The sequence below is a fragment of the Vulpes vulpes genome, chromosome 9, assembly GCF_048418805.1.
Source record: "Vulpes vulpes isolate BD-2025 chromosome 9, VulVul3, whole genome shotgun sequence".
Classification (NCBI taxonomy): domain Eukaryota; kingdom Metazoa; phylum Chordata; class Mammalia; order Carnivora; family Canidae; genus Vulpes; species Vulpes vulpes.
In genome coordinates this window covers 38,761,537-38,775,926 of record NC_132788.1, presented here as the reverse complement: position 1 = coordinate 38,775,926, position 14,390 = coordinate 38,761,537, and the positions used below count along the sequence as shown (strand labels likewise).

Here is a 14,390-nt window from a genome sequence, read left to right as displayed (position 1 = left end):
TCTGACAAATAAGCTGTACCAAATATTACTGCTCTGAAAATTTATATTTCATTAAGTTGTCACTAAAAAATAGAATACAAAACCAAACTAATGGTTACCAGAAGGGAGGTGGGTGGGGCTTGGGTGAAATAGGTGATGGGGATTAAGGAGGCACTTGTGATGAGCACCAGGTTATATATGGAAGTGCTGAATCACTAAATTGTACACCTAAAACTAATATTACACTATATGTTAACTAACTGGAATTTAAATTAAAAAAAAGAATAGAAAACAAGGAAAGGATTCACATTCATGTATTTGGGGAAAGAGGGTTGCTCTAGAACAATTTTACCCACAAAAAAATGGAAGAGGGAAGGCCAACAAAAAGTTACGTCAGGCATCCTTATGGCTCAAGACCCATAAGAAGAAAATAACATTTCAAACACTGATATCAATTCTTCATACAGATGCAAGTAAACTTCTGGTAAATCAGGCTGAAGTAACCTGCTTCAGATTTTTCTCCCAAGTAGCCAACAAGCAGTAGGAGTAAGTTTCATTAAAAACTCACCCTCAGTCCTTATACAGATAGCAGAGAAAATGGACGTCTTTTTCTTCCTTTTGCATTAAGGACTGAGCACCTATGTTGACAGGGATATGGAGCAATAAAAATTTGTACACACTCCTGCAGAAAATAAAATTGGTAGAACCATCCGGGTGAGAAATTATGTAATACTGACTAGCCCAATTTCTGTTTCTAGGCACATACCTGAGAGATTCCTACACATGTATCTAAGAGACAAGTATATACAATGTTTTTGGCAGCATTTCTGATAATATAAAAAATGCAAAGCAATCCAAAATGTCTGCCACCAAGTTTTAAATCCCAAATAGCAACTAACTAGAACTAAATATATGAACGTGAGTGTCAAAAACATGAGTGAAAAAAGCAAACAGCACAAAGATACATACAATAGGATTTCATTTACATAAACATGAAAAAATGCCAAATAAATTTACATATAGCATATGGATATATACACAAGTATGGCAAATGTATGAAAAAATTCCAGAGGGTGGTTTCCTCTCAGGCAATTGGGATAAAGGAAGAGAACTAACAGCCCTTCAATTATCTGTAATGTTTTGTTTCTTTTAAAATCATTTTGGCAATCTGTCTTATCTCCTAGTTATGATTCATCTGCTGATTTCTTGCATCTTATATGTAGACAATCATTTTATATTATTAATGAAAGTTATCTATTTTCATCCTTTGTTTCTTTATCCTGTCACATTGGAGATAGCACCTTTAATATAATGTTAAAAAGGACTGTTAGCAAGGAATGTGACTATCTCATCTTTTTTTTTTTTTAAGATTTTATTTATTTATTCATGAGAGACACAGAGAGAGAGAGGGGGAGAGAGAGAGAGGCAGAGACACAGGCAGAGGGAGAAACAGGCTCCATGCAGGGCGCCCAACGCGGGACTTGATCCCGGGTCTCAAGGATCATGCCCTGGGCCAAAGGTGGCACTGAACCACTGGGCCACCAGGGCTGCCCTCATCTTTACTTTAAAAGGAATATTCTATCACCATTGGTTTTGGTAGATACATCTTATCAGTTTAAGAAAGGCTACTTCTATTTCAGGATGAAAAGTTTGTTGCTTACTCATAAATCCTCATTAAAATTTTTTTCTGTATCTAATTAGATAATTGCATGGGTTTTTTTTCTTTTATCTGTTAATGAGATGAAAGTATATTATCAGATTTATTTTTTAAGAAAACACATTTACATTTCTGGAATTAAACCCAGCTAGATCATAATGTATGGTTTTTTTGTTTCTTTTTTTTTCTTTTTCTACATTCCTGGATTGGGTTTGCCATTGTTTTATTAAAGAATTTTACCTCTCAAATTCACAGCTGAGATTGGCCTATAATTTTTCTTTACCATTCTGCGCCTACTGGTTTTGACTCAAAGGTTACATTAGCATCAAAATACGTTGAAAGGTAGTGAGACTTATTTTCTGGAAGATTTTTCTTTTTTTTAATATTTTTTATTTTTATAAATTTATTTTTTATTGGTGTTCAATTTGCCAACATATAGAATAACACCCAGTGCTCATCCCGTCAATGCCCACCTCAGTGCCCATCACCCAGTCACCCCCACCCCCCGCCCACCTCCTTTTCCACCACCCCTAGTTCGTTTCCCAGAGTTAGGAGTCTTTCAGGTTCTGTCTCCCCTTCTGAAATTTCCCACTCATTTTTTCTCCTTTCCCCTTTATTCCCTTTCACTGTTTTTTATATTCCCCAAATGAATGAGACCATATAATGTTTGTCCTTCTCCGATTGACTTATTTCACTCAGCATAATACCCTCCAGTTCCATCCACGTCAAAGCAAATGGTGGGTATTTGTCATTTCTAATGGCTGAGTAATATTCCATTGTGTACATAAACCACATCTTCTTTATCTGGAGGATTTTTCTATAAAATTGCAACTGTTTCTTTTAATGCTTGATAAAACTAGACTATAAACATTGCAAGACTGTCTGGTGTTCTCTTCCTAGGGAAGATTCTAGGTAGTGATACCACATCTTTAATAGTTGTGGGGGTTTTCTATTTCCTTCAATCTGATGCTGATAGTTTTGTATTTTGCCTGCTGTCATTTATAACTATGTCTATAAAAACAGCAATCTGGCCTATTAAAAGCACTCAAATATTTGTTGATATAAGTTTGGAAGTTAAACATACATTTCTCTATTTTCTGAGCATTCTCTTTCATGTGGTTTTTACTTTTATATCAATGAAGAGGAAAACCCCCTATTTTTAAAAGCAGGATTTTTAAATCTGTGTTCCTGTCACAAGAGTTACTCAACAAAAAAGAAATTCAAATAAGTTTGGTTAACAAAATATTCTATATCTAATTCTTTAAGATTTACAGTACAATAAATTTATTAAAGATTGCATAAACTTATAGTAGAGAAATCTATTATTTTAACTCTGTATCTCACCAAAATAGCCATAGATCCCATTTCTTCCATAATGCTTAACATTTCAAAACATGTTTTAGAAAATTAACAATCAGGAAACACGTATGTCGTATTGTGAATGAAAAGAACCAAAAATACAAATATCATAAATACATTAATATATAAATATGTGGATATAGTCTACCAATATATATAAACACATATATATAAATATATATCTATACAGAGAAATAAATAAAAATTTATGTGGGTGTAAATATATGTGTATGCAGAAATAAAATAGATGTTCTACTTGCCTCAGAAAAGTTCTTAGACTCTTGACCAAATTTTTAATTGTAATTCTTTGGGTAGTGGGATTACAAGCGATTTTTTTTGTTGTTGTTTATATCTATTTTTCTACATTAAATGGATTGATTCTAGAAAGGGAGTAAATGAGGTTTAAAACTATTAGATTACCATAAAATCTAAGTTAGCCTCAGAACAAAGGGTGATAGTTAAACACTCCCACTAATCAAGTGAACTTCATCAAAGGTTCTGTCTTAGATACACCTTGGAAGTCATTCCAAGCAAAACATGCTCAGGTCTATCTAAGTTACCTCCTAATGGAACAACAATGCTTAAAAAAAAAAAAAAAACAATGCTTAGAAACCATACACAGAATCAACTTCATTGACGGAGGAATTTGACAGACTTAAACCTCTGATGTAATTTTTCCTCCTATGATACTCTGGCTGCACTGTCACAGCAAAGAAAGTTGTTATCTCAGGCTAAGAATGCCATCATTAAGCAGTTGTCATGATATACCTTTATGATACACCATGCAATTACCGATTATCTCCACTTAGGCAGTCAGCAGTAGTTAAGAGTCATCAGGGACCTTGACAGGTTATGCCTTCCTGTTCTCTTGCTGTTGATGCTTTCAAGGATACCATTAACAATAGAGGTGGACAAAGCCTTCTCATTCACTCCCATCAAGGCTGGATTGCATAGACATGGATCACCATAAATAAACCCATTGGATGGGAATTATTTTTGACATAGCTACAGTAGAACAAAAGAGTACTACCAACTCTATTTTGTAAAAAAAAAAAAAAAGTAGGTTTAAAGTTCTGATTGAATCAATTATTTCAAGACCATTTGTGACAAATACCCACCACTTTCACTTAAACAGAAAATGTTAAAAGAATATTCTTTTTGTTGATAATTTATTTTTTATATCACATTTTATGATACATTAATAGAAGAATAAATTACCCATAAACTTGCTGGAAAGAGGTCACCATACCAACCAAAGTTCTGTCAAAAGTTCCGTTAAAACTCACAGTAATCTCTATACATTCTTTCTCCCATTCTTCTCCACCCAACTCTTTGAACCCCCTCCAATCAGGCATTTACCTCTATAACACCCTGCAAACAACTCTTAAAAGGTCACTGCTGACCTCCACTTGCTGAATCCAGTAACAAATTCTCAGACCTCATGTCACTGGATCTGTAAAGTAGCAACTGATACAGTTGTTTGTCCTTCTTAAAGCCCTAATTCTTTTTTTTTCCCAAGATTTTATTTATTTATGATAGACATAGAGAGAGAGAGAGAGAGAGAGAGAGAGGCAGAGACACAGGCAGAGGGAGAGGCAGGCTCCATGCCGGGAGCCCGACGTGGGACTCAATCCTGGGGCTCCAGGATCGCACCCTGGGCCAAAGGCAGGCGCTAAACCACTGAGCCACCCAGGGATCCCCTTAAAGCCCTAATTCTATATTTGGTTTCCAAGATACCAACCTCTTATTTCTCTTCCTACTTCAGTGGCCACACCCGTTTGGCCTCCTTTGCTGGCTCTCATCTCCTAATCTGTTACACAATAAACTTTCCCAGAGCTTAATTCTTTTTTTTTTTTTTTTTTTTTTTTTTTTTTAAGAATGAATGAATGTGGGATGCCTGGGTGGCTCAGCGGTTGAGCGTCTGCCTTTGGCTCAGGCCCTGATCCCGGGATCCAGGATCGAGTCCCACATTGGGCTCCTTGCGGGGAGCCTGCTTCTCCTTCTGCCTATGTCTCTGCCTCTCTCTGTGTCTCTTATGAATAAATAAAATATTAAAAAAAGAATGAATGAATGTAAAAAAAGAATGAATGGATGTATTTATTTGTTTGCTTGTTTGAAAGAGACAGAGAAAGTGCATTAGATTGGTGAGAAGGAGCAGAAGGAGAAGGACAAGCAGACTCCCCGCTGAGTGTGGAGCCTGATGGGGGGCTTGATCCCACACCCTGAGATCATAACCTGAGCTGAAATAGAGTCAGATGCTTAACCAACTGAGCCACCCAGGCCTCCCTCCGACCCCAGAGCTTAATTCTTAACCTCTCTGCCATCTCTAATCAATACTGAGGGTCCCATCAAGTCTTAAGAGTTTAAAATGGTACATTGACTACTTCCAAGAATCTCTTTCCATCCTGGACCTGTTCTCTGAATCCCAGACTTGTGTGTTCAACTGCCTGGCAATATCTCATCACCATGCAATCCTAACATACCCAGAAAAGACTTCTGATTCCCCCAACTACACTTGCTCCTCCTACAGTCTTCATCTCAGAAATGGCAACTCAATCTTTCTAGTTGCTCAGAGCTAAACCCTTAGAGTCCTATCTTCTTAAATCCCAACATCAATATATTAACAAATCCTGTCAGTTTTACTGTGAAAATACTTTATGCCCAGAACCTCACCACCTCCCATTACCAACACTGCCAATGTTCTGATCCAACTTTCCCCATCACCTCCTACCTGGCTTGGCACAACAGCCTGCTAACTGGGCACTCTGTTCCTGCTTCCACCTCCCTTTAGGTCTACACCCATCCTAGCAGCCAGATACTGTCAAAAAGTAAATCACATCCTATCACTCTGTTGCTCAGACTCCACCAATGATCACCCATTTCATTCAGAATAAAATCCAAGTCATAACAACAACCTACAAAACTACAAGGTGAAGCTCCTGCCATTTCTCTGACTCTCTCACACACTCCACAGCTGAACTTGCTGCTCAAGAGAGTAGGAAGGCACCAGCCTTGGAACTTGGGTGAACCACCTTCCTGGGACACTAGTCCCCAAATATAGAATGATGATGATATGCCAGGACAACAGGTATAAACTGAAACTATCCCAGGCAAAGGGAGATGTGCAGTCCCCTGTCCAGACAAGCACCCAGGCTCCCACCCTCCACCTCTGCTCAAATACCATCCTATCAGAGAGAATTACCAACCAACCTATGTAACAGAGTAACGTCTGCTGTTTCTGCTTTTCATGTTCCCTTCATCCTGCTTTATATTCCTCAATAACTTAACAGTCTCTCTGCCCTTTATTTTTTTTAAATTTTATTTATTTATTCATGAGAGACACAGAGAGAGACAGAGGGAGAAGCAGGCTCCAGCAGGGAGCCCGATGTGGGACTCGATCCGGAGACTCCGGGATCAGGTCCTGGGCTGAAGGCAGATGCTCAACCACTGAGCCACCCAGGCATTCCTCTCTCTGCCCTTTAAATGTTAAATACCTTTGGAGGATTAAAATAATTATTAATTTAACATGACTAAATTAAATCAGATAAAAACTTGCTCATGCAACATTTCTAGTATACCACAAAAAAGATGTTGAAGAATAAATATAATTATAAATGATCTTACCAAGTACATAAGTATTATTGGGATGGCAGGGGAAAAAAAGGGAGAGGAATTTTTAAAAAAATATCTTAATACCAGCCTTAGAAAGAAGAAAGTTTCACTACTTTTAAGAATTGCTAGGAAGTTTGAGAGCGAGAACTCATGCTGAGCGTCTGGCACTCACAAAGAAGCATTCAACACATAGAAGCTTTAATTATTGGAGAAGCGGTTTTGTCCACAGCTTAAGATATACAACCCACATTTTCTGCAATGCAAGCACTTCTAAACATATCTTTCTCGAGTGTTTTCTTCCTACCAAAAAAAAGCCATCATCATAGCGTGCATTAAAACATTACCTTCATCTTCTTTTTAATTATTGAAGTATAAATGACATATGATGTTGTGTTGGTTTCAAGTATATAACACTGATTCAACAATACTATGCATTACTCCAAGCTCACCATGATAAGTGTAGTCAGCATCTGTCACTAAACAATATTATTACAATATTAACTGTATCCCCTATGCTATTTCTGGGACTTCTTATCTCTATGACTTATTTACAGATGGCCAACAGACATATGAAAAGGTGCTCAATATCACTAACCATCAGAGAAATGTATATCAAAATCACAAGGAGATATCACCTCACACCTGTCAGAATAGCTAGTATCAAAAAGACAGAGGTGTTTGTAAAGATATGGAGCAAAGGGAACCCCCATGAACCATTGGTGGTGATGTAAATTGGTGCAATCACTATACAAAACAGTATGGAGATTCCTCAAAAAAGTAAAAGCTGAAATATCATATTATTCAATAAACCACTACTAGGCATTTACCCAAAGAAAACAAAAACACTAACTCAAAGGATAAATGCATCCCTATGTTTATTGCAGCATTATTTATAATAGCCAAGACATGGAAACAACCCAGGTGTCCATCAACAGATAAATGGATAAAGAAGATGTGGTACATACACACACACACACCAATATTTTGGCCATACTTGGCCAAAAAAAAGAAAGTAATTTCACCTTCATCTGGAAGGAGCAAATGACAGTATACCTGTGGGTATATACTGTGGGTACGAATGTGTGCATGTGCTTACATATTGTAAAGGTACTTTAGGTAACTTACGATGGAGCCACCTGTCACTAGAAAAGAGACCAAACTAGAAAAGTAGGTTTTTGTAAAAGAAAAATAGAAAATAAATAGTAACTATGACTTACTAGGAGAATTTGCTGTGAGTCAAAGACTTTTCTAAGCACAGACATCAATCAGGATTTGAACGAAGTCAGGCATTCCAGAACCTGCTTCCTTAACCACTATATGCTATTAAGTCTGACAACTGTTTTGTGCTTTGCCATGAGAACAACAGAAACAAACTTCTGAGTGGCACACAAAGTGTTCATGGTGACTCTACATGTCATTACAAAGTAAAGGATCTGTTGTATGTTAAAGGCCTTTTATAAAATCAACCACATCAGTGAGGTCCCATAGCATTCTGGGTACTCCTGACTCCCCCTTCTTGCCTACAAATTCGCCAGTACTAAATATTGTTTGCTGACGGATTTTCACGATCTATTTTTCCATCCTCTTCTATGTTTTTCTCTATATTGCAAGGACTGCAAAGCTAAAGACAGCATTTCCCAGACTCCCTTATTAACAGGATTCAGGGTAGATTCTATCAACAAGATACACTTGTGTAAGATTTGGAAGACAGAAAAAAGAGAGCTATTCCTTTTCACCAGGGGAAGTATACCACATTCTACCCCCGCAGTACCAGCTGCATGGGTGTGGGAAGCTGGAAGATCAGTAGTGATTTCCTCACCTGCTTGGGTTTCAAGGCAGTGAAGGATCATCAAGGAAGAAGATGATCTTACCACCATTGGGAAAAAAATGCCAGTTATCTATGACAAGCAGCATCAAAGCAGTTATTTAAATTATCATCTATGATATTTTTTTCTCTGCTTTTCCAGCCATCCTCTTGCTTCTTCCCTAGAACACCCTACTTTTCTTTTCCGAGCCACCTGTATCCCTAGAGTTCTCAAAATCAGAGACAACTGGCCAAGTTCCAGGAGCAGCAAAGAAAAACTCAAGTGGTGCAGACCTTCAAACTTGAAATTAGTATTTATTAAAGATGACCTGACAGAGAAGGAAGTGGGTTTATCAAATTCTGCTTCTAGACATCATCAAAAAGTAACTGTGACACCAGACTTGTAAACAGCTAGAAAGTTGGAAACAATAAATATGAAACACTGGACAATAGGAAACTCAGGGCTAGGATCCTTTTAAGAAGTGAAAAAAATGAGATGAGCTTGCACTTATATGTGAGATGAAGTGAGAGAAGCTAGATCCAATGTTTCTAATTCTTGGGTCATTTCCTTTGTTTCTCTCTCATCTGCTTCAACCTCAGAGCTCTACAACCTAAAAAGCTCAATTTGGGAGCTTCACAAGGATCTACTATATACCTAATTTATTTCCCTAGCATTCTGCTTTTATTCCATTCCTACCAAATGAAATATTTTGAGAACAGGAATGCCTTCACCCTGACTAAAGAATGAGGGGCAGGGAAAAAATGAAAGGGGAGGAGGAGAAGGGGAAAGAAGCAAAGGACTCTAGTTAGAAATATGTAATACCCTTTGGAGTATGGAACAGAAAAAAGTACACAGAAATTGTGCCTCTGTTCAACATATACTGAGTACATGAAAGTCCTTATACAAAAAGATGATGTTTAATACTGGTTAGGAAGAAGAATTCTTAACAGGTTGCCAAGAGAAACCAGGCACATCCCAAGAAACTTATTTGGTTTCACAAATTACTCCTTGATCTAGGTCAACCAAAAGTCCAAATTTGAACCTGTGGCCCCAGAGTGCTATGTAACATCAAAGTCCATCTCTTGGATTCCATAGAACCCCCTGGCATGAAAGGAAACTATAGCCTCACTTCTGAGTTACGACCATATGAGACTTAATTTAAGATTGTGGATGTCTTGGAACTAGAGGATCATCAGCAAACAAGGGAGCTCCTGGCATAGATATTCTGGGTGTGCTCATAGGCTATGTAGATTCATTCAAGGGTGAAGCTCCCAAGCTATGGAGCAGTATCTTGCCAATGGTGCTTTGGAAAGTACACAGACTCACCCCCTTACTCCTGCCTTTGGAGTCCTGAAGAGGTAGAGCATGTGTTGGCCTTCACAGTTGGATTCGGGGCCTCCCAGATCTGCAAGTATAAATGTCCTGCAGCATATCTCTTTCCTTTCACTAACCCTGTCATCTGCACTTAGAAGAGGCTTTAAATATACTGCCTGAAGGGTAGTCCTGGGTTCCAAGAAGTAAAGCCCTTGTGACGAGTCCTGACAAATGGAATCTCATTGCTCAAATGGTTTCTCCATATCAAACTACTTCCCAGGTCACTGGTTAACCTCAAATCAGTTCCCACCCCTGGTCTCATCAGAGGCTTTAGGTCATGACTGGGCCTGTACAGGTCTATAAAATGCTCAGAGAACCATGCTGTTCAATCCTCCATGTGGCATTGGAATGTCAGGGGAATTAAGTGTATATGTAGCCTACTCCTATATAAATTCAAACAACCTGACACATGAGTATTACATTTGTTAAAATGTGTGCTAGAAAGAAAATCCCACAAGTCTCCTTAGTAACCTATTCTGGAGTGAACCATCCCGTTTAGCCAATCAAAATAGGTCCCATTCACATTTTAAATGCACAATTCTAGATAAACAAAGGAAAGCATCATGAAGCAGTGTTCCAAATTTACTATTTTTGGTATTTAAAGATAGGAATTTATGACAACTATTCATAAATAACAAAATAGAGTAGTTTTATAATTGTTTTTTAGTTAAAAAAGAAAAACTCTCATTATCAGTTATAATAGAAATAAATAAACGAAGAGTTTAATACAGTAAAAACAAACACTACTTTTGAAAAACCACTTACATCCAAAGAATCTTCCTTCAACAGGATGAGGGCCATATTCTGTGATACCAACCGGCAGGAATATCCTAGAGTTGAAGAAAGAGCAACACAAGTGAGTTAGTTTATCATTCCTTCCATGAATTCATCACTTTTCAATAGCTTTTTTTTTTTTAAGATTGTATTTATTTATTCATGAGAGACCAAGAGAGAGAGGCAGAGACACACAGAGAGAAGCAGGCTCCATGCAGGGCGCCCAATGTGGGACTCCATCCCGGAACTCCAGGATCACTCCCTGGGCCAAAGGCAGGTGCTCAACTGTTGAGCCACCCAAGCGTCCCTCAATAGCTATTTAATTTCAGCCTCCCTTCTTACAGCTTTCTTATTACCTTTTTAAGCCTGTTGGGGAAGACAAAGGAATTGGACAAGTGGCAGGGTAGGAAATATAAGTTCTTTAAGTAGATTTTGATTCTTGCAGACAGCTTGAATAGAGCTAGCTAGGGAAGTCTTCATAACTATTGGCTAAAACAAGTATTTGTCAATTTTCTGTGGATTTTTATTTATGCTTGTATAACATCTGTAAGTTTTGAATTATCTTTTAAAAACAGCTAACACTTTAGGAAGATACATGGAATCTAATGGTGCTTCCAAATCAGCATAAACAAGTCTACCCTACTATCAAGATTCATTTGTTTGTTTAAAAAGTAGGTAACTCTCACAACAGATTTCAAAGGAATACTACGTACATCAAGGGAATCACTTTTCCTACCCAAGTTCAAAGCAGTCCCCACTTCAAGAATTAAACCTTAGTTAAAAAAAAAACCTTTAGAACAAAAGTACGTATTCCAAAACTGATTCTTATCAATAATTTCCATCACATTTAAAAATAATTATTGTTATAGGCTAAAGAAGATACTCTTCTACTTTTCCTCTCAGAAGGTGAACATATTTCCTCTGAACCACTTCCCTACTCAGGCTTTGCAATCCACTCCAAAATACCTAGAGACACTGTGTGATACCACAGACCAGGATGAGAGGTCCCCCCCTCAAAGTAGCATACTAGAAAAGAGCAGGTCCAGCAAATCCTAAGACCTGGCATGTCTGTCAGGACTGGACTCTTTCTTTCAAGCTACCCTCGGTGTCCCTTGAGAGAGCTGGCACTTCTCACCAACCTCCAATCTCAATTTATATCATTGAGAAAAAGCAAGAAAAGAATCCCTCCACCTAGAAAACTGGCACTCACAGGTTTTTTTTTTTCCCCTCAGCACCTGAAGATAAAAGATTAATGATTCTCAGAAACATGAAATGAATCATCAGCATGGAGAATTACAACCTCTGAGCAAGTATCTATCTGGGTGACAATCTCCAGGAAGGGGCTCAAATAGTGCTGTCCCTAAGGCAAGTAGGACCCTGGATCCTCCTCCACAGAACAGCTAAAATATCCATTCCTACAGATGGCATATTTAAGTGGAAAAGGAATCAGGCATTTAACTAATGGCAAGTCCCAGAGCTGCTGCATTTAAGTGACAATTCCACTCAATAGGGCTTTTTCCTATGCTGAGGAAACCCTATTAAAAGGCACCAAATAGATTCAAGACACACAAAAATTAAGACCAAGAAAAACCTTGTTTTGCTGTTGTTGTTTAGGAAGGAGAGAGACATTAAATATTTATTTTGGAATGTACAAAGTATATTCTTCACTAACAACTGCCATTTCAGAAGAATACTTTGTAGATCACCTCAGAACATAAGTCTTTAAGCACAAACTTACGGTTTTTCATTCAAATATTTTTTAAAGCAATACCATAAAGATATAGTCCAGACCGTTAATAGTAGTTACCTCAAGGGAATGAGATTATTTTGCTTGTTAAAACCACTATACATTATCTTAAAAACTAAAACAAACTGAATAATTTAAAATCATAATGCCACATGGGCAAATGCCTGTTTAACCTCTAAGACACAATAAAGGGAAGAAAGACAAAACAATTTTCTATACATCTTCAAACTTGTTCAAGTCCATACTTTAACAATCATGATGAGTAAAAATGAGACTTTCCCACAATGCCATTCAAAGTTCTGCCTGATAGGACTGACATAATTGAAGTCTTTGTCTACCATTAAAATTTTACAAATGTATTCTTTTTTCCTATCAATTCTTAGATCAGGTCCAGAAGGGTGGTCTACACTTTATTTTCATTTACAATAGGGGATGTTGCACCTTTAATTATATCCCACTATGGGAGGAGTACTCCTTCTTTATATCCCCAGAGACCTCAAGCAACTTCATGCAATAAAGACTGTTACGATTTTAGTATAACTAACGCAAAAGGATTTGCCAGTAGTTTTAGATTTGAACAACAGCTGCAGAAGTGAGCTATAATTTTTAAACCCTAGCTTGTTGCTTTATTTTCTATTTTTCAGGTTCAGCAAAATGCTGCTTGACAACTGAAGCTGCACGAAGATATTATGGAAAAACTCTAAGTATTTTTCTAGTCATTGCAGGAGAGGCAAGAAATAAAACCACTGACACATCCATGAATTTAAAAACACAAAACTAAAGTTTCTGGAAATAGGTTTTGTGTTTTTTTTTTTTAATTTGGAAAATGAAGTGAGATTCTGCTTAGAGAATTATCACACAGAACACCTGCAGTGACAGAACATGGAAGTTAAACACAGTTAATTGTGACTTAGCTAATGTGGCAAATTAAATTATGTCAACCCCAGTTTGGTGTGCTTGATTTCTAATGTTTGTGGATAAAATGAGATCAACTCTTGGAGAAGAGCCAGGTATGAAATGTCAATCCACACTTGTAAATTGAGGTCTAGTTCTTTAATCTTGCAATCTAAAAAAACGACCATAAAAATCAATGAGAGAAGAACCACTGGGATTTCACTTTTTACTGTAGCTGAAATTAACAGCATACTACAAAAGTGTTTAGTCTTTCTACTACCTGAGTATAACCAATATTCAAAGCAATCAAAATATTACAGACTTAATGGTACTTAGAACAGGACTTCATTTTAAGAAAATAATCATCCATGCTAGAAAGTATCACCAAACCAAATCTCTCAGATCTTGCAGTCATTCTCTCTCTCTTTTGAGATAAATTCACATTGTCAAAGATACCCAAATCCAGACTTCTTTGGAGACATTTCTGGAAGGGTTAGGAACAGTTTATCCTTACTAACCATGTATCTTAGGGTCAGTTTAAAAAAGCTACCAATTGCTAGGCTTCAGCATGGTTCTAAACCTTCAGTAAGTGTGTTGGTCCTAAATATTTTCAGAGACAGTCTGATCAATATTTGAGGATGAAGGTATGAAACACATTGCCAGACATCAGGAATGGGTAATGAAAGGTGGTATTCTTAATCTATTCCAGATGGGGTCAAAGAGGCTCAGTACAGAGTTCTCCATAATCCAGAGAGCCAGGAAGCTAAGGACTCATCCACAGAACCACATATGTAGGCAGCTTTCCCTCCAGATCCTTCTCAGTACAGCTGCATCACAGGTAAGAGCACATGTCCTCAGCCTTGCCTCACGAACCCACTCCCCCCACCAAACTAGACTGTCCTGACCCATTCTATGCTCAGACTTTTTACTTAATTTTTTTTCAATTTAAATTAAATTAGCCAACACATAGTACATCACTAGTTTCAGATGTAGAGTTCAATAATTTACCAGTTGCCTATAACACCCAGTGCTCATCACATCACATTTCCTCCTTAATGCCTTTTATTTTAAATAAATTCTTGAAGGCTCAAGTTTTAAACCTATGTTATCGGGATCCCTGAGTGGCGCAGCGGTTTGGCGCCTGCCTTTGGCCCAGGGCGCGATCCTGGAGACCTGGGATCGAATCTCA

General features: G+C 37.6%; 1 protein-coding gene across 7 annotated transcripts in view; it reads right to left on the bottom strand.

The window, feature by feature from the left end:
* LOC112918518 (phospholipid-transporting ATPase IB) overlaps positions 1–14,390 on the bottom strand; it is a 579,220-nt gene that overhangs the window by 368,354 nt on the left and 196,476 nt on the right. For all 7 annotated transcript variants that reach the window (XM_072719837.1, XM_072719843.1, XM_072719842.1 and 4 more), the window contains exon 24: positions 10,552–10,616. In XM_072719837.1, coding sequence (XP_072575938.1) covers positions 10,552–10,616 — 65 coding nt within the window. The remainder of the gene's footprint in view (positions 1–10,551; positions 10,617–14,390) is intronic.